The 21,651-nt window shown below is 41.6% G+C and overlaps 1 protein-coding gene across 3 annotated transcripts in view; it reads right to left on the reverse strand.

Annotated features, from left to right (window-relative positions):
• The window catches only part of ARMC2 (armadillo repeat containing 2), a 397,692-nt gene that overhangs the window by 205,128 nt on the left and 170,913 nt on the right, over positions 1-21,651 (reverse strand). For all 3 annotated transcript variants that reach the window (XM_078646857.1, XM_078646858.1, XM_078646859.1), the window contains one exon: positions 1,524-1,747. In XM_078646857.1, the coding sequence (XP_078502983.1) occupies positions 1,524-1,747 (224 nt within the window). The remainder of the gene's footprint in view (positions 1-1,523; positions 1,748-21,651) is intronic.

Genomic DNA, 21,651 nt, shown 5'->3' on the forward strand with positions numbered 1-21,651 from the left:
CAGGCGTCCCGCAGACTTGCAACCCAGAGCCAGGGGAGCAGGACGGAGCAAGTAAGAGAACCACAGAATACATTGTGGACTGTCACCCAGGCATGGCACGGGGCTTAGATGGCAGCGCACCTACTCGCGTGGCCAGTACCACGCAAAGTCTTGCTCCACTGTGCACCCCCAACAGGCGACGTCTGGACAGTGTGCCAGTAAATTAGCTATGTCCCTACTGGGCAATGGCCATCTTGGAAAGGCACAGGGCTCCGCACCTGCAGAGGGGTTCCCTGTCAGACTCAACATGCTCACTCCAGCTCACCTCCGCCCGAGAGGCCGCCCAGGGTATCTGAGCAGGTCAGTGGCAGAGTAATGATAGGTCTATATGGCAGACTGCTTTACAGAAGTCACCCAACAATGATCAAAGAGTTTTGTAAAAGTCCTGGCGGGTGTATGGGCTGCATGGTGACACCCCCGTCAGTTGGAGGCCTGAACTCACTGCTATGTCCTACTCGGTGCTCCACAGCTAGATTCAGGAGTCCACAGGGCACGTTCGCAGTACTGGCCCTAGCGATGTCACAGTCAGGAATCGGGCACCTCTCTCCCCCTGCCTGCCATGCCCATCAGCCACATGGCTTTAAAGGCCATTGTCTTGGGGTCCCCTGCCTCTCCGAAGCCACATCCACCGCAGAGCCCTCGACCCAGGCCCGCAGCCTCAAGCAGTGCTCAGGCAGGTCTACAGCAGCCGTGATCCTTTTCACACCAGCCACCGGGCCCCGCTTCTCTGATTGCCAAACACATGGCAGGCCGAACGTAGGGATTGGTAAGCTTCTGCAGTCTCAGCTGGGAGGGCTCCGGCTGCAGGAAGAATCCACATGTTGGGTACCTCCGAAGTCTCCAGGCACACTGCTCCTTCAGCGGGGAGGCCCGACCATGATGCAGGCCATAGGTTGATCCCCAGCCGCCCAAGGACACTGAAAATCTGTTTGTGCCACAACTATCGATGCACCTGGCTTTGCTAAGTGCGCCTAGCAAGCTATAGTGCCTGACATAATGGAGCAAAGTGGCAATCAGCTTGGCTATGGGGCTTTCCTTGCTGTGTTTTGTAGAAACAATTTTGACTGCAACACTTTAACTACTGGAACACGATGGACATGGCTCTGGTGTATACACTGTGGTAAATATTCTGTTGGTTGTGATATATATACAGAAAAAATGTTAACCGAGAAATACGCTACGTTTTGTCTTTCATTAATTCTCCTACACGACTGTGTACAAAAACTATGCTAAAATTGTCCAGAGAATAGTGATGTAAAATACTTTCTGTGATCTTCGTTTTTCTTAGCGCTCCTTGAGTGGCTTAATGTCTCAAAGCTCCTACAGAGAGTTAGGGTTGCTGCAACATGAGACTGGGATTAACAACATACAATGGCTGTGTCTGTCTACCACTCCAATTTTGAATATCCTTCCATTATTTATTTCATTACATGACTCCATTACAACAAAAACATTTGAGAAGCAAAAAAAAAGTTCTAACTAACTTGAACTAGCAGGTGTCCTAAATTGGAAGCCACTGTGTGGGATTCTTTGCTGCTGCTGTTTATCTGATTCATCAGCTGTACCAACAGTTCTAGCGCCCCTTTGCCAGACAGGTCGTGAAGGAGAGGAGTATTTCCAGAAAGGAATTTTATAGCCGCCATACAGTACAAAACAGCTTCACTGTTAGCTTGCAGATCTTCTACTTTTAGAACCTCCAGCATAGAATCTGAAAACAAGATTATCAAATAATTATGGTTATAATAAATAAAACCGACAAGCTAAGAAAACAAAGCATAACAATTACCAAGGTCAATAATCCTAAACTTTAAATATGAATTTACTGTGATGCTTTGAAAAAGATGGACTAATTGCCTGCTGCAAAATATGAGATCAGTCACAAAAACTATGCAGACAAACTTTAATACTTTAAAATGTTTAAACTCCATCATTTGAAAGAGTTCGATGGGACTTGCATGCCCTGAAGTAGCTTTCTGCAGGCTGTATCACAATAAAAACAAGCAAGCATGCGGGTGACTTCATAGTGGAAATCGAGAGGAATCCTTTGTTTAATATCATGACCAGTGTGGCTGGTAGGCGAGAGGTGGTTTCTGTATTCTTGTACTGTATTGTGTTTGAAATCAATAACATTGGTTATAGTTTTTAAAAAATGGTAAGTAATGGCAATGCCAATAGATGCTGCAAAATAAAGGACTCTGTATTAAATGAACCCTCTAGTGAATGGCAACAGAACACTATCACGTTATAGCAAAGAACGCCCAAGGAGGAGAGCCGCGCTGACAGAAGACAAAGCACTAGAATACATCAAGACCTAAAACAATAATGGTAAAGGGTTAAAGTATTAGATGACATCATTCCAAGAGGCTGGAACCACATTCAAAGGACCGGGAGGAGCGATATCTGTAAGATGCAGAAGATGAAAGTCTCAAGAACAAAGGGCCTGGAATATGCCAGCACAATATAATGATAAATACCAAGAATAAAAACAAAGTACCATCAAATAGGCTATCACTTTAAGGTATCCTTCTCCTTAGTAGGGTTACACCACCAATCCAGATGAGTTTCTCTATCTTAGCCTAGTGACCAGGGAGAAAGCGGAACTGAGAACAATATCTCCACAAGCCCAGAGAAATCTTCATGTAATGGCTAGAAAGCAAGGTGGTGTGGGCTAGTAATCACCATTCGCTGGCACACAATTATAACACTCAATAAATGATTGTCCAGGCTATGCTTTTTCTTTTGTAAAAATGAAAAGTACATTACACACACACTACTGAGTGCTATACCGCAATTTACAAATATACACACATAAGGCTGAATGAAATATCTTTTGATGAAATTTCAAAATCACCTTGGACCCCCTAAAGGGGTCACGTTCTTCAAACCACATGTCGAAAATCAGCATCTTGAGGGTAAATGCAATAATCAAATATAACCATGAGGGCACTTATTACTTGCAATAATGCACATGTGCTTTGATCATGAGTAGCTGACAACATAATTTGAGTCAATTAAGCATGGACCATAATTAACTTGGTGCAGAGCAGGAATATCGACGTAGAAATATCGTCTGACATAAATATCCCCGCAGAAAAATCGATTTGAAGAAATATCGACAACAAAAATATAGTTTGACCAGAATATCGACTGACAGGTAAGTAATATCGATAACAATAATATAGTTGTAATAAATATCGTTTACAAAAATATAGTTTACAAAAATATCGATTTTTTAATAATGTTATGTATTTTAGGGCCGGATGTACGTCGGTCGGTAACGGCCGAAAATCGGTATTTTCGGCCGTTACCGACCGGTATTTACGAAATGGTATGTAGGGCCACATATTTTACAGATTCAGTAAATTTACCGATCGGTAAATTTACCGAATCTGTAAAATACCGAATCGATATTTTTACCTATTCGATAAATTTGATATGTAGGTGGGACTCTTCTGAGTCCCACAACCCTTACCGAATCTGTATTTTACCATCAAATATATTTGATGGTAAAATACCGATTCCGGTGTGCATGCACATGTGTGCATGCACACCTGTGCCATATGACAGGCAGACCTGCCCTTAGGGCAGGTATGCCTGCCACATGGCACCCGAGCCTCTTTTGGGGGTGCCAGGGGGTGTCAAAGTGACACCCCCTGCACCCTTGTGGAATTCGGTATTTACCGATTCGGTAAATACCGAATCGGTAATGCCCATTCATTCCTATGGGCTGCAAAGCCCATAGGAATGAATGGGCATTACCGGTCGGTATTTACCGAATCGGTAAATACAGATTTTTACCGATTCGGTAAAAGGAACATCTGGATGTTCCTACATGTCCCACATTCTTATTTACCGATTCTTAATTACCGAATCGGTAAAATTCGGTAATTAAGAATCGGTAACTGAGTCCTACCTACATCTGGCCCCTAGTGTTTTTAATGAGAATTGTTTGTCATTTTATTATATGTTGTAGAATTTTTCTTTAGTTATTAATGTATATTATGTTGAATTTTGTGTTATTAGTGGAATAGGGTGGGAAGTAATTTAAATATATAAAATTAATTGATTAATTATTGTGTTAATTTATTAATAATTGTTTAATAATTAATTGTTAATTAATTTCAATTAGTCAATTAATAATTAATTATGTTAATTAATTAAATATGTTAATTAATTATGTTAATTGTTTAATTCATTTTAGGTGTGTGTAGTGGAGTTTATATGTGTAAATGGTGTGAAGTAATTAAATTGTTATTGATTAATTATTAAATACTTAAAAAATTAATTACCATTAATTAATTATTAATTATTAATTGTAAATGTGTAATTAATTTTAGGTTTGTGTTGTGGTGTTTATAAGTGTATATGGTGTAAACGCTGTCAATTAAATAATTAATTAACTAAAAAAATACTTTAATTTTCATTAATTAGTAAATATTAAATGTAATTGTGTAATTATTTTTAGGTGTGTGTGGTGGATATTATAGTGTTAAAAAATGTGTAATTAAATATTTTTTTATTATCTTTGTTAATAATAATATATATAAATGTATATATTAATTATGTTTATATTGGAAATAAAATGTAATAAAAAATGTGATAGTTTTTTTTTTATTGTTTTGGGTTCCAGCGCTTTCCCTACTGTTGTACCCTGTGGAGTGGGAATAGTCATTTTCACCCTTACGCTATCCAACGCTTTTCCTACTGTTGCACTCTCTGGAGTGGGAATAGTAATTTTTACCCTTACGCTATCCAACGCTTTCCCTACTGTTGCACTCACTGGATTGGGAATATAAATTTTTACCTCTACGCTATCCAACGCTTTCCCCTACTGTTGCACCCTTTGGAGTGGGAATAGTAATTTTTACCCCTACGCTATCCAACGCTTTCCCTACTGTTGCACCCTTTGGAGTGGGAATAGTAATTTTTACCCCTACGCTATCCAACGCTTTCCCTACTGTCGCACCCTTTGGAGTGGGAATAGTAATTTTTACCACTATGCTATCCAGCGCTTTCCCTACTGTTGCACCCTTCGGAGTGGGAATAGTAATTTTTACCCCTACGCTATCCAACGCTTTCCCTACTGTTGCACTCACTGGAGTTGGAATAGTAATTTTTACCCCTACGCTATCCAACGCTTTCCCTACTGTTGCACCCTTTGGAGTGGGAATAGTAATTTTTACCCCTACGCTATCCAACGCTTTCCCTACTGTTGCACACTCTGGAGTGGGAATAGTAATTTATACTCCTACGCTATCCAACGCTTTCCCTACTGTTGCACCCTCTGGTGTGGGAATAGTAATTTTTACCCCTACGCTATCCAGCGCTTTCCCTACTGTTGCACCCTTTGGAGTGGGAATAGTAATTTTTACCCCAACGCTATCCAACGCTTTCCCTACTGTTGCACCCTCTGGAGTGGGAATAGTAATTTTTACCCATACGCTATCCAGCGCTTTCCCTACTGTTGCACCCTTTGGAGTGGGAATAGTAATTTTTACCCCTTCGCTATCAAATGTTTTAACTACTAATGTTTTAATTTTGTTATTAAATGTATGTATTATTATTTTTAAATACTTTTATGTGTTAATTAAATATAGAACATTTTATTTTATTCAAAATGTTTTATATATGTTTTTATTTTATTTTTATATAATTATTAAAGTTTATAAATTAAATAAAGATAATAATAAAATGTATTTAAGAAAATATATGTATATGTACACATTTATTAAGTTTATATTGAATAAATTAAGTTTATTTGTTATAAATAGTTAAAATATAAATGTAATGTAATTTATTTTGTTAATATTAATAATATTTAATTATTTAATTTATGTTATAGTATTTTTTAAAGTCGATATTTTTTACATCTATATTTTTTACATCTATATTTTTGAGTCGATATCATTGTACCCGCCTGTTTAAGTATAGGGAGTCGATATTTTTGTAATCGATATTTTGACATCTATATTTTTGTAAACTATATTTTTGTAATCGATATTTAAACATGGAACCAATTAACTTCACGTGTGTGTGTGTATTTTTAAAATACTTGCAGCATTAAAAGTGCAATTGTAAAGATAGTCCCTAATGGGTATTCCATTTTGATCACAAACCACGTGTAACCATACACTCCACCCCTACAGAGTGTTGCACCACATAAACATTTCTTTAACCACCTTCAGGCCACCATAACTGCAACAATAACCCAGAGAGCACAGCACTCCCATCTGAAGAGCACACGCTCCAGCCTACGGAGTGCTGAAAAATACTTGCAAAGCCTGGGTTAGTCATCTTTTTCTAGACCCTGCAAACTTGGGGTCATTAAATTTCAAAACACTTCTTTGGGCCTCCAGAGGGAAAGTGCTGAGCTCCTGCAGCTTACTTGGACCGTTGGGTATCGTTAGTGGTGACCCCCACCATCCTGGGGGCAGGATGGTGGGGGTGAAAATACATGCTGAATTGTAAAGCCCCACAAGGCATTATGAGGTGTTCTCTTGGGAGAAGCGCATATTTGATTATCAATTCTCCAGCTGCTTCGGGGAGAGCAGCTGGCTTTGTTGTCCTGTTTCTTTTTCTATTTTGTTCACCATGCTGCCCTTTTCTTAGAGGGTTCCAGGTCCCACCAGAGCATCCTGTGCACTCTCCAAGCTGAGGGGCAGCCCAGGGAGACCGCCCCTGGCTGCCCCCACCGGCTTCCTACGCGAGCAGCACTCCTCTGTGCAGCCACGGGAGCAAGCAAGGTTCCACTGTCCTGCCTGCTCCTGCGGGTAAGGCGCTGACTGTGGTGGCAGCCTCCCGCTCCCCGCACACACAGGGAGATGGGCAGGCCCACCACTACAAGGGGAACGCAGCAGTGCTACACCTGCACCTTCCGGCTGCCAGGGCCCAGGCATGGGGCCCCTAACTGCTTGTTACTGGAATGCACAACGGTGCTCCCGGTTTTCTGTTTGGTGGTAGGGGTCTGGAGTTAGGATCCCGGGTGCCATTGAGGTTACTTGGTGAGGCGCGATGTCACACCAGTTACCTTCTTGGCTGCAGGAGTCCGAGGATTGGACCGGGAAGGTTCGAGCAGTGAGGCATTTCCTGAGGTGCCACATCACCTCTCTGCCCCTGTCTCAACCTTTCTGCACAGCCTGCTGGGGCATTTCAAAGTGGCGTCACCCAGGAGTCACTTGTCACATCTGCTCTGGGGCCTCAGCTCCGCCCCTCGCGGACATCACCATCACTGCCAGGGCCTTTCCCAGCAAATCTTCAAAGGGAGTCCCCTCCTGTGGTGGCTCCAGAGGTCTAGGCTCCCTCCTTTGTTTACTGGGTTTGGACAGGCCCGTCCCACGCACAATGTGACAGCCGGTTGACTGATGCAGAGCATTCTGCCCCACCCCTTTCCTCCTCAGGAGATGAGTGAAGCACTGCTCATTACTCCCTTTGTGTGAGGAAGACCTTGTTCCTGCCGCTGGAGAGAAATGTAATTAATTAGAACAGCAGGGTGACAAATGGCCTGAGGTTTGCCCCGGAGCTGAGCCAGAGAAATATAATATTCCTGGATGACCCATAAGCTGCAGAGATATCTCCTTGCAACTTACAGAATTGATTTTCCCACATAGGTAATGCCCCAATTTGAGGTGTCACTGGCCTCTGTAGGCCAAAGAGGAGCAAGGCTGCACTCTAAGGCAGCCTTCCCCATAGGTGTATAATGGAGTACCACTGCAGAAAAGACAGTAAACCATATTGACTTTCCCTATGAGTGTACACTAACATTATTAGGCCCATAATACATTGTGCGGCATGGGGGTTGGGAACCCCGCGCTTCCCCTTCTTGGTGAAGTGGGGCTCCACGCACACTCCCTCCCAGCACTGAAAAAGATTCCTTGCTTCAACCCTCAGCCCTCAGCCCTGGCACACCCAGGGGTTTAACTCAACTGGGCAAAGGAGCTCCACGCGTGCCAGGATCGCACTGGGTGAATGGTCAAAATCCTTCTCAGGCTGATATCTTGGACCCATTGGGCCGTTCTGTGTGATCTTGGGCTCGTGTTGCTCCTGGTGGTGAGCCTGCAGCACTTTCTTTAGGCCTCCTGGTCTCTAAGGTGGCATAATTTGCAGAGAGATGGTTACACTGGCTCCCTACACCAGCTTTTGTCCTTGGTTTCCTCTGGGCCTCTCTCCTCCTTGGTGCAGAAGCCCCGTTTCCCCCAACTAGCCCTCAGAGGGTGTGAGAGCACCAGCTTCCCTGGTCCTGGGGAGAACCCCACTTAGTCTAGATGGTGTCCGGGGGTTCTTCGTTCCAATTGTCCATGGCTGCCACCTCCAGTCCCAGTGTCTATCTGAAAATCACAACCAAGACAGAGCTCTCTCCCTTGCACAAGAGCTTCTAAGTGGGGGCTGAGGTTCTAGCGGTGAGGCCTTTCATGGGGTGCCACATCACCTCCCTGCCCCTGTCTCAACCTTTCTGCACAGCCTGCTGGGGCATTTCAAAGTGGCGTCACCCAGGAGTCACTTGTCAAATCTGCTCTGGGGGCCTCAGCTCCGCCCCTCACTGACATCACCATCACTGCCAGGGCCTTTCCCAGTAAATCTTCATAGGGAGTCCCCTCCTGTGGTGGCTCATGAGGTCTAGGCTGCCTCCTTTGTTTATTGGGGTCGGACAGGCCCATCCCACGCACAATGTGACAGCCAGTTGACTGATGCAGAGCATTCTGCCCCACCCCTTTCCTCCTCAGAAGATGAGTGAAGCACTCATCATTGCTCCCTTTGTGTGAGGAGGACTTTGTTCCTGCCGCTGGAGAGAAATGTAATTAAGTTAGAACAGCAGGGTGACAAATGGACTGGGGTTTGATCCTGAGCTGAGCCAGAGAAATATAATATTCCTGGATGACCCATAAGCTGCACAGATATCTCATAGGAACTTACAGAATTGATTTTCCCACACAGGTAATGCCCCAATTTGAGGTATCACTCCCCTGTAGGCCAAAGAGGAGCAAGGCTGCACTCTAAGGCAGCCTTCCCCATAGGTGTATAATGGAGGACCACTGCAGACAAGACAGTAAACCATAGTGACTTTCCCAATGAGTGTACACTAACATTATGAGGCCTATGCCAGGTCAATACCCAATCCTGCAGAGTTCCCTCTGCACCAGGCTACCTGTTTCCAGTTACCGAGCTGTGTATGACAGAAGTCTCCCACGTGCAGCTCTCACGCATGTGCATACGTGTTCATAACCAGCTAAGTGCCTCTTACCCTTGCTGCTTCATAGTGGCCTTATCTCAAAAGGTGGAAACTGTCAGTAAACAAGTGCAGTTCATTTACCATGAGTTTACAGTGGGTGAGTCATAGGTTATGAGGATCTTCCACAGTAAAAGGTTGCATACCAGGTGATCAGAAAGTAAAAAATGTGAGCTGATTGGATGGGCAGAACCCACCGTCTCACAGAGGCACATAAGTGTCTTAGGCAAAGCAGTGCCTCCTCCTCAAAGCTCACAATATAACAGAGTCAGCATGTAGATTAACTCTCAGTCAGGAAGACTTGATCTAGCGCAAGTGGCCAAGAGTCTTTGAGAAGCCTAGGGGAAGCTGGATTAGTCATTGTTGGAGTTAAGAACATTTTGCTACAGATAACAAGAATCCTAGGATCGGAGGTTACAAGGTTTAAAATGACTAATGGACTAATGCTGAAGCAAGCAGAGTCTCAACTGGGATGTTCAGTTGTGTTTTCCCTTTGACTACGACAATATGAAAGTTGGTTCAAGCTACGGCTCTCCACCAGATTCAGAACTGTGAACTAAGTGGTTATATCAGAGTATAGGATGACCTAGAGGTGTTGGTGTCCAGAATGGACCTGTTCTTATGAGATGGTAACTTATAAAGACACTTTCAGCAAGTGTTACTTTTGCCACTTTTATCAGAGGAACAGTTTCTAGTAGCAGGAGGTTTTGCTAGTCCGATGTCCAAAGCAGATGTTCTTTTGGGTGTCATTGAGAAGCCATTATTCAGGTCACCATCGTGATGTCTTTAAAAGGGACTAATGCCAATTACACATAGTTGAAGCAAAATGTCTCCTCATTGAATACTTTGACACTGTATTTCAAATACTTTTATTTAGAGTGTCAAAGTCAAGGCCCTCGAGGTCAAAGCGTGTCCGATGTTGAAGGTGTTCTTGACATCAAGTGCTGCTTCACCTTTCATGTACATAGGGTCTTCAACAGTGTGTCTCTTCTGGGAGTCTCACAGGTAACCACCGCACTGGTATCAACATTAATTACTTCTATGTTCCTCTGGAACTGAGTTGTTTTTTAACCATATTTCCTTTGTGGATGTTACTTTGTGGGAGCCTGTTTTGATGTCTCTTTAGCACAAGCTTTATACCCTATATTCTACTAGTGACAAAAGTTTAAAATCAGAGTCTCCCCCGTACCACCAGTTGCAATACTAGAAGGACCATGGAGAAAACTGTCTGTAGATTTTATTGGCTCATTCTGTGTATTCCCACACAAACAAAAATATGCCATTGTTGTAGCGGATTACTACGGTAAGTGGCGGGAGCTGGAATTCATAAAAGAACCCAATACTAAATCAGTCATCAATTTTTTTTTTAAACTTCACAAGGCAGGGTTTTCCCTTGGAAAATTGTATCAGACAATGGGGTACAGTTTGTATCCAGGAAGATGCAGGCATTTTTGGTCAAATGTAGTATCAAGTACAGATGGATTGGTCTTTATCATCCTCAAACCAATGATTTGGTGGATAAATTGAATCGTACGCTTGTGGAGTCTGTGAAGTGGGTTGTAGCTAATAAGTGTGATCTGTTAGTGGCAGAGAGGAGCATGTTGTGGTAGACTGTACAAGTCCTAAATGTGTCAGTGTTAAGTCTCCTTTTCCATGTCATAAGAGGTTGTGTTCCTGCTTTCAAAATGAGTACTGCCTGCATGAGAAAATGGTGTCCCTATAGAGAGCATAAACGGGCGATGGAGGTTTTGATCATACCAAATTTGAATCTTATCAACAGAAATGAACACTAGGAAATGAAATGAAGAATGATGTGAGAAATTGTAGAAAGGGAATTTCAGTATCCGTCCTTGGAAAACGGCGCCGGGAAACACAAGAGGGAGAACGATAATGATGAGGTGCACCCGCCTCTTTTCGAAATAAACAGCTTTACCTATTCCGAAGAAAGCTTTTTTATTTTCTCCTCCCGGTATACATATTCTTGAAAAACTATCGAGACTCGTCTAGTCTCGCAGAATTTATGGAAACTCCAGACACAGGAGTCAAATTTACACCCTAAACTGATGCTTTCACCTACATGGTTACGCCCTTCACCTATGAGGCCCTGAAGATTCGCAGTCTGTTCCCTGCGATGAAACACGTGTTGGCCCATGTATAGGAACAATAAACAGAACGATCACACCTACAACGGAACTTTTCGATATATCTATTTTGTCAAGCTTGTTCGTTAACCCTTTGAATGTTGTACTGAATTTAGTGGTGCTCTACTATTTTTCAACCGATAGTACTGACACTCTTATCACTAAAGAATCACTAATCTATATTGTATAGTGCAGGGGCATTGTTGTTGTCTTTTGTCTAAATTCAAGATTCCCGTCAGAGTATAAGCTGTCTGGGGAAATGCACTCAAAGTGAACGGACATGATGATGGAATATGAGCAGTGCAGTTAAGGTGAGCAAATAACCTATAAAAGTTAGTTTAGGAAGGAAAACGATGATGGTGAATCAACTGCATAAGAACAATCCTCATCTACACTGTTTATTGAGCCTCTCAGAGTTAAAAGTTACAGAGTTGTTAAGAAACCTTTAAGAATCCAAGATGGTTAGATTATTACCTGTGCTATTTTTCAATTTAACCTTGGGATGTGTTCACAACTTAATGTTGTATTCAATATTTTATTCAACTCAAGGTTTAATTTCTCTGATAGTATTTGGATGGTTTCATTCAGTGTTTTGCAGTTAGTTGTAGTATGTTTTTATTTAGGTGTTATTGTTTTTTTTGGTAATGTTTACTATATTAAGAGGGAGGAGATTTTGTTATGATGTCTCTTTAACATAAACATTCTATTCTGGTAGCTCATGGAATGTTATTGGATGACTTGCCAGGAATGTTCTCTTACGCTCCAGGTGCTGTAAGGACCAGTGGTGAATAAACCAATCTGCAATCAAAGGTGTCTTTCGATATCATTCACTACAGAGCACGCTTAGAATTAGTAAACAGTAGAAGACACCCGTTACCTAGCCATTCTTTTTCATTAAGCAACTTCTTTATATCCTGAATCTTTCTGGCACATTTTTGGCTCATTCCCAACCTTTTTTTCCTGTTGTATGTAGTGCATCCAACAAATAGGAAAGGTATGGATGCGAAAACAAATCTGGGAAAATGAGAATTTAAAATAAGGATATCAGTCAGGAAACAGTATGAAAACACTCTAGCAGTTAAACGGTATGACTGCCAAAAAGGTGAAAAGGAAAGAACAGTGTGCAGGGACCCTTAACACAGAAAAATCAAGCAAAAAAGCTGCTACTGGAAGGTACTATGGCGTATGGAAGTTTGTTTTGTTCTTAAAAGGTAAATGTGAAAAAACAACTATATAGCTGTTGCCCATCTCGTGTACATTTTTTTATTTACTACATTGTTTTATTTATTCTTTAGTATATGATGTTTTAAGGATTACTTGGCTATGTTTATAAAGAAAAACATAATAAATCCAACAGATTTACTCAACAAATTTAGCACAGATGTATTGAGTTAGTATGTAATAATTCACAGTTTAAGAATTAAGATGTAATCAATTTAAAGAGAGCTGTGGCATCTATACTACCTTATACTGGTCCCATCAATTGTTCAAAGGGAATAAGTGCCCACCTCCACAATGGCACGTAAATCAATCAAATATCTATAGTGGAGTTTTTCATTCCCAGCTTTGATAATTCCATCAAATTCAAAGATAATTCAATGTGCATGTATGTTTTTTTTAATGCATCCTTTCATTCATTTCTTCAAAAATGTATTTAAAACCAACAGCTAGCGGGTTTCATTCCCCTTCCTGGAACTTCTTCAAGATTGTTAAGCAAAATAGTATATACTTAACATCATAAAATCTTCCAAGCTAAACATGATATTGTTAAAAACATCTTTTTACAAAAGATTACAGTTAGCCATACTCATGGCTTTATAAACTGGAACGTAGTCACTGCAAAGTTTGAATATTACATTTGTATAATCGGTCACTTTAATTCATAACTACAATCGAGGCTGGGAACCATTTGTCTGTCATAAATGTATGATTGTAAAATCAATAGTCTGTTTCAAGAACCTTCAATGACAGCAGATATTGGAAAGCTGTGCAACATAGTTATGTTTTTCATTTCAAGGATAACATAACATATATGTTATGTTATGTTATGTTATGTTACAGTGATACACAGATACCATTTTATGATAGCAAATCATATAGTTGCCAGCATACAAAGTTTCATAGGGCGGTGTCTAAGCAGATCAACTAGCAGGGATGCAAAACAATCGAAATGCAGAAGCCGTCATGAAGTGGTGAATGGTATAGTTGCCGGCACAGAAATAAAAGTATACTGCACACAGGTGTCTCAGCATGTATTGTATATAATACAGTGATACACATTTACCATTGTGAGATGGTGAATCATATGGTTGTCATAATTCCTAGAAGGTCGGGCCTTAAAAACAATTACCAAGAAAGCAAAGCAACTGGAAAATAAAAGCGATGACATAGTGGCAAAACATATAGTTTTCAGTATGTATGACATATATATTACACTAGTCGAAGCAGGTGTATCCCAGGTAAAACAAAAATTTACTACAATACTAGCAGTCAAATAAATATTACTGTTTATGAGCAAAGAAGCTACAGTAAGAAAAACGCCTCCATAGACATACCTTATGTCATACAACAAGATTGGGTGACGTTGTCTTCAATAAGCGACATCTTCAACAGGGTAAAATATATGCCAACAAATTGGAAATACATCATAATAGCCAGAAATGAAACTACCGTAAGCACAGAGGTATCAACATGTTCTAAATAATATGGTTACATATAGTTGCCAATTTGAGATGCCGAATCATATAGTTCCCAACATATAAAGATTCAAATAGCGGTGTCTTATGAGAACAACTACTATCTTGTTTTGAAAATCATAATCATTGGACATTTTAATGAGAATATTATATAGGCCCTGTTGTGATCAGCATAACCTGTGTTGAAATTTGCACATAAACCTTGGTTTTGTACTCAGAAATGCAATATGGTGGGCCATAAGATGTTGGCTCGTGTTCATGCCTCATCAAACTGCAATGCCAAAGTGTGTGAATTTATCAGACCTCTTGCGTAGTCATCATAAAACACAGTGAGAGAGTATATAGTCAGACCAATTTAAAAATAGTTTCAGAAGCCATCCACAAGTTCGCGCTATATAAAACTTTATAAATAAAACAACTGCAGAGGACCAGAAAGAAGCTAATTTTTGCACAAATGTATGGATCAACCCTAGTGATAACAGTCCCAAACAGAAGTGGGAAACAAGGTGTGACATGAAATTGCGTAACAAACATTCTCTCAAATTGATAAATAATGACTTAGGTGACATATGCACTGTGGCAGGTGGTAAAGTACTTAACCTTGAATTTTGCCATCGTGCTGCCGTTAAATTCCAGCATTTTATTTAAGCCCATACGGCAAACAGAACAATTAACATAGTTAATTAAAAAAACCTTGGCAGTTCCAGTAGCCGATGACCCATTCTCCAGCTTCACAGTTGTATATAGCTGGGGCTAAGAAATTCTAAGATTGTGCCAGCTTCTTTAGTAAGTGATCATAGACCTATCGGTTTACTTTTCTCTCAATCCAGTGGGGTGAGTAGCAGCCCCCAATGTTTGTTGAATATCTTGTACATTTGCTAAATAGGAATCAATTAAATAGTGATAAAGGCTACTCTAGTTGGATAACCTATAAATCTGGGTTCTCTGGCTGAGACAGACTCTTTTCTGCTTTAACCGCATCAATGCGGCGGCTTTTCCAGCTGTACGCGGCAATTTTAAAATTACAGCGTTACATGACGAGCATGACAAGCACACTTATATGATTCACAAATTAAATTGAGTGGACACTTTATCATGGGCAATAAAAACACAGAGAACAATCACATAAGAATTATTGCTTTAAAAGAAGCTGTCACACCACACTCCTTTCTCAATTTTAAAGAGTCCAATTGGTAAAGCGATCACAACTCAAAGTGAACAAAAAAGAAGTGATTCAAAGACGGTCAACGCCATTGCCCATGTCTTCCTTCAGCTTTGACAGGAAACAAGGATTTATGAATGGAGCACGTAGCGCTATGGGTTTGACCAATTACTCATGTAATACGAACCACTGATAGATATGGACCATCTTCAGCTCTATTCAGTATTTGCACTTGGAATATATCAGTTTTATTTATAACAAGGCCATGGACCAAGAAGGTGTCCAGTTCCTGAGGGTTTTTCAAATCATTCTTGTACAGGAAACTTGGGCACAGTATTGAGGTCCCTGCTTGGGGTACATGGAATACAATAAGATCGCATTAAGACCAAGCTCTAAGGGTCGACCAAGAGGTGGCCTTACAATATATGTTTCAGTTGACCTTAAAACAAATGTAGAACCCTTAAACTTCTCTGAGACTGACTCTAGGCTGTAAAAATCGAAAACTGGGCCCAAGGGTTAAAACACCCACTAATGTTAATCAATGTATATATTAATCCAGTTTTTAGGGAAAAGTCTGCAGCACTACTGAGACTGGAACCAATTATAAACAAACTGTCATTAGAACACGGCGCATAACATATAATGATCTCTGGGGACTTCAATTCAAATCTGTTTAATTCACAAACCCATGATAAAAACATAATAGCCCAAAACACAGTTTGGAATATACCACACAAGCAGTTGTGATAGCAAGATGAAGAGATGCCCAAGATATTTGGCTTGTGTCGCTACTAGCAGCTTCAGGGTTGCGAATATTGAATAGAATATTCCCAGGGGACTAGCCTACAGGCTGGAAGCACCTTTCAGAAAAGATCACTGCAATATTAGATCATTAGGTCACCTCCTTGCCACAGTTTGATTACATCAAAGACCACAAAATGGAACAACACGAAAACATTGATCACTACCTCTTAGAAAATAACAATGAATCTGAAGCTACACTTGTATTTAAGAGTTAATTTCAGATTTGCATACAGAAAACCTGAAGAAGCTAAAATGGCAAGTAAGGGGACAGGATGACATCCTTCTAGATGGCACAAACTTGTTGAATGAAAATGAACTCCCTCCATGCAATGAAATCACCAACTGGGAACAATACTGTAAGGCGCTGCTCAACAAACATAGCAGAGCAGAAGGGCCCTATGCACCTCATAGCCATTAAATAGAACATTTTTCCACGGATGACAAAATCGCACAATTTAATAAAAAGAGCTCAAAACAAAGAGTATTGCCAACTAAAAAACAAGTATCTCCCTAAAGTAGCACAAGAAAGATTGAGGAAACTTTGACGAGAATATAAGAGGGCAGTTTGGACGATCAAGAAAGAGAACACTGAGAAGTTCTGGGCTAAGATGGTCAACACCTATAAAACCACACCTATAAAAAGACTAGGGTATTTTAGGAAATAATCAATGAAACAGAAAAGGACATCACAGCAGTCTGCAATGCAAAAGAAGTTGCGGAGTCCTGGGCACAGCACTTGAGGAATCATTAAATCACTTTGCCAGTGGATCCTACAGAAATAGGGTTGAGCATGTCTTTAAGGGCCAGATGTAGGTGGCCAAATAGCGATCGGTAATGCTGAAATTAGCAGAATTCCAGCGTTACCGATCGCTATTTGGCTGCAAGCAATGTAGGCGAGTTTAAACCTACTAGCAAAATAAGGAATCGGATACTGAAGAAGACCTAAGTGCAAGTTTCTGGATAAATTCGCAGGGAACAAGAGTGGGACCTGTCACGCTTGGGTCAGTGACAAATAATAGCTCCTCAGGGACAGCAGGCCAAAAAACATGTCCCACTGAGATCATCCTAAGGAAAAGCAGGGGAGACCGGGCTCCTGGCCTAAACTGTGTGCCATCTGCTCTCGTTAAATCCAACCCAGAGCTCTGGGGGGGGAAACGAAATATCCTGTATAGAGCAGTAAGCCTGCAACAGGATGTCCCAGACCCTTGATGTTGCTCTATTGTGCATCCTATCTTCAAAGGTGATGACAGGAGCAATTCAGTCACTTACCGAATGATCGCTTTACTCAATATTGATTCCAAGTACTATGCCAGGTTAATAGTACAAGATCTCTTAGCCTGGGTAAATAGCTGGATCTTATCCCATGGAACCAGACAGGATTTTATTCCAGACAGGACACACTTCTAAGCTTGGCTGCCCAAGCCATTTGAATCGAGAATGCCCTGCGGTAAAAATCAAAGCTTTAAGGTTGTCTTATTGACTTCACTGCCGCTTTTGATAGGGCCCATTTAACTCTACTCTGGCAGAAACTAATAATTGCAAGGATTCGACAGAAAATATTAAAAGCTATCCAACTTCTATATTCTGAAACGTGGCTTTGTGTAAATATAGGGGGCGGCACTAAGCTGCGTCAGAAAATGTACATAACAGTTGGACTAACTGGTGCTCACCCTTGCATGAAAACCTGCTTGTAACGGGGAGTGGACTTTAGCTTCTTCCATCCACTCAAGTATTCTTTTGTAAGTTGCCACTCAGACTTCTGGGGGTTGATCTATCACCCTTTCAGAGCAGAGAAAATATTTTGGTACCATGCCACGAGTCAGGTATTCTCTTGCCTGCCATGTTTCTGTTTGAGAAGGCCATTTATGTATGGATCCCACACTGCTGTCTCACAGCGGAACAGGTCTCCTGGGACCTTGTCTGGGCCTGGTACTTTCAAGGTCTTAAAAACTGTATAGATGCTTGGTCTTCAATGTTCCCTGAGCCCCGAATGTCTAAACTAATTCTATAATAGGGATGGAGTCACCCTAATTGATGCATAATGCATACATTTCTCTAAAGTGGTCCATCCACTGTTGAGGCAGCACAGGGAGTTCGAGTGGAATACAAGTTTTTAAACTACTGTGTGAAAACTACTCTTAAAGGTCATCAACATTTGGAAAAGGTAATATTAAATAATAAACCCAGCTTTAGGAGAGGGCTTTTCTTGGATCTCTCATAGATATCTTGAGAGAAGAGTTAAAGAAAGTTTGGCCATTTCTTCCCTGTTGGCATCAACCGACATCATTTGAACTTATGTAAGGACAGAAGAATGCTGGTAAAACCATTTAAACACTTAACAAATAGCATTATTAACATCTTGAGTAAACTGGATTGGGAGAAAATGTAACTGATAGGCCTATGATTACTTACCAATGAGGTAGCATAATCCGAAAAGAAATATAAAACTCCAAAGTTGCAGACTAGGTCATTGTTTATTGCAACGGGCAAGTTTTTTTTTTTTACCTGTGGCAATAAGTTGGTTTGCCCTAGTAGCCTAAAGAAAATGGTGATAGTTACAACACTACGGCGAGATCCAGAGAATATATCTAGTGAGCACCATCTTGCAACTCGGACACAGAATTCAAGAACATACTTGAGAATGTCACAACAAAGATGCCACTTATTCTTTGGTCACTCATGTTTGCCAGTCACAACATTTAAATGGTAACTGCAGATTTCACAGTATTGACCATGTACCTGCAAATCTGAGTGGGGGGTAAACGTGACTTCATGTTGAGACAAACAGAAGCTAGAGACATGTTGACCACGGGCAGTGGAAAAAGGGAGCATGAGCTTAGTTATTTCCTACGCGTTTTCAGGTGACAACTTGCTTCCCTCTACTGTTTGGGATTGTTATCACAAGTACAGGTCTGATAAATTTGAGCACAAATATCTTCTTCCTAACCCTCAACAGTTGTGAATGGTTTCTAAAACAATTTATAATTTGGTCTGACCATATACGCTCTAACTCTACATTATGATGACACCCGCATGTAGTCATGCCATGATAAGTTTCAGAATAATATCCACAATTTGACTTCACAGTTCCCTGAGGCATCAGATTGTGGGGGCATCTTATGGCTACCCCTTTATTGTATTTCTTAGTATAAAACCAAGATTAATGTACAAGCTTCAACATGGGTAATACCAATCATGACAGGGTCTTTATAATATTCTAATTATGATTTTCAACACAATTTAGAGATTAATCTATGATAATTCAGGGGTTAAATGCTAAATTATGCGTATTGGTGATACTGCTGCTCTAGACATGCTCCACATTTAGCTGCAGTAGTTATAAATAAAAAACAAATTCAATCATATTGGAAATATCCATCGAATGGCGCTAGTTAGAAATTCTGTCACACAATCTTGCTAGATAGCTGGTTTAGTTTTACACCTTCCCATTAGAATTGGGTAAGAATGGCTTATAAAAAAAACGCTAGTTAGGTCTAGGGTCATTTTGGTCTATGATTTTTGGCCTGAGCTGTATTAGAACTTATTATGAGCATCTGACTGTGGAGGAATGAGAGCAGTTGCAAATTGTTCTCATGAGATACCGCTATATGAATCTTGATATGCTGGCAACTATAGGATTTGCCATCTCAAGATGGCAACGGTGTATCAGCACACTATCCAAATCTGTGCTTATGTTAGTTCAATTTATGGCTACTATGACGTGTTTCCGTTTTTCTGGGATATATTTTACCCTGTTTGAGATGGCACTTATTGAAGAACAGGTCACGCCGTCTTGTTATATGACATATTATAGGGTTAAGTCTTTGGTGACTTTTTTCTTACTTTGACCAATTTGCTCATTACCAGAGTATTTATTTGTCTGTAAGTATGAATAATTGTTTTGTGATGGGATACACTTGGTTTGACATTTTGGAAAGGCTATCTGTCACATAGGATAGAATGGGAGATACTTTGTAAATCTTACAAGTATAACTTCCCATTGGGACAAAATGGAGTTTAGTATGCCTGAACTCAGAATATAAAAATGCATCCTTTAGTAAAGATGATTGTTATATTGTGTGTTTGAAAATACCACTTTTAGAAAGGAAGTATGTTCTTGCTTAGCCATCCTGTGTGCCTCTGCTGGGTTGTGGATTGACTCTCTGGCTTTGGAGTGACAGGGGCTAGGGATGCGCATTCTCTCAGACAGCCACTGGGGGCGGGGGGAGGGGGTGGGCTGGGGGTGATGTGTGTCCTGCCTTTCCTGAATGAGTCAGGGCAGGGCTGAAGTAGTGGGAGGAGTTTTCACTCGCACCTGAATAGGTCTGGTGTGCATTTAGAGTTGGGGGGAGGGGAGATTTCCCTTGCACCTGAATAGGCCCTGTCTGCTTTGGACAATGCTTATTCTCCTACCTGGAAGCTGGACCAGAGAGGACACAACTGGTTTGGACTGAGCACAGAGCCTCTCTGCCTGAGAGGACAAAGAGAAACGGAGTATAAATATTGAGGTCCAGAAGTTTTGATTACTGCTAAACTAAGGAACATGCTAGGAAGAAGAGCTGGAAAAACTGTCTGGAGGAACTGCCATTTTGCTGCGTGCACTGCTGCGTTGGCCTGCTGGTTGCTACTTCTGTCATGGGCAGGGAAAGGACTGGATTGTACTTTCATCATCCTGCTGTTAGAGTTTTCTCCAAGGTTTTGAAGTAGAGCTTGCCTCCTGTTGGAAGTCTCAGGGAGAGAAAAGACTTCAAAGAACTCTTTTGGACCATAAAGACTGCCAAGAAGAAGAGCTGGAGAAGCTGTGCAGAGGAACTACCACTTTGCTGAGTGCTTTGCTGTCTTGGCATGCAGTGGCTGCTTCTGTCTTGGACAGTGAAAGAACTGGACTGAACTTTCTGCAACTTACTTCTGAGAGTTTCTCCAAGGGATTGAGGTAGAGCTTGCCCCTGTTAAAGACCTCTCAGGAACAGCAAATACTTCAAGTTCATCTGCTACCAGCACAGGGAACTGTGTTTTGTGCTGCAACAGAAGAAAAAGCAACCCAACGCCGTCAATGACGCCGCTGCCAACTCAGTGTCCTGAAGGCACTGCAGAGGACACGGCCACACTTTACACCATAATCCTGGCCTCACCGACAATGACACCACCACCGACCCGCTGCTTCACCGCAACCTGTGGGCACCGCACTTCACATCGCCTCACTTCAAGCCGCCACACTGATATCCCCGACAACCCCGGTCCAAGCTGACATCGACACTGCTGCTTGCACCTTGGTTCGAGGGCACAGCTTGTAAGTTTCACAACACACTGTCCTCATCCCGCATCGCAGCCTTGGCCTACAGACGCTAGTGCCATCAACTCCAGTTCATCAGTCGACTAGAGTGCTTCAGCAACGAGGACCCCGCTGCTTGCACCCTGAACTGCCAGCACTGCGACGAGCATCGCATCACTTTGCACCACAGCCCTGGTTTCACCGACACTGCTGGACGACGGTCACCAAGCCGCTGCCTGCACCGCAACCTGAGGGCACCGCATGCAGCACTGCTGCCCTTCGTACTGCAGCCCCGCGCCTGCCGACACCGGCGC

Source organism: Lissotriton helveticus, chromosome 6 (assembly GCF_964261635.1).
Source record: "Lissotriton helveticus chromosome 6, aLisHel1.1, whole genome shotgun sequence".
In the NCBI taxonomy this organism is placed as follows: domain Eukaryota; kingdom Metazoa; phylum Chordata; class Amphibia; order Caudata; family Salamandridae; genus Lissotriton; species Lissotriton helveticus.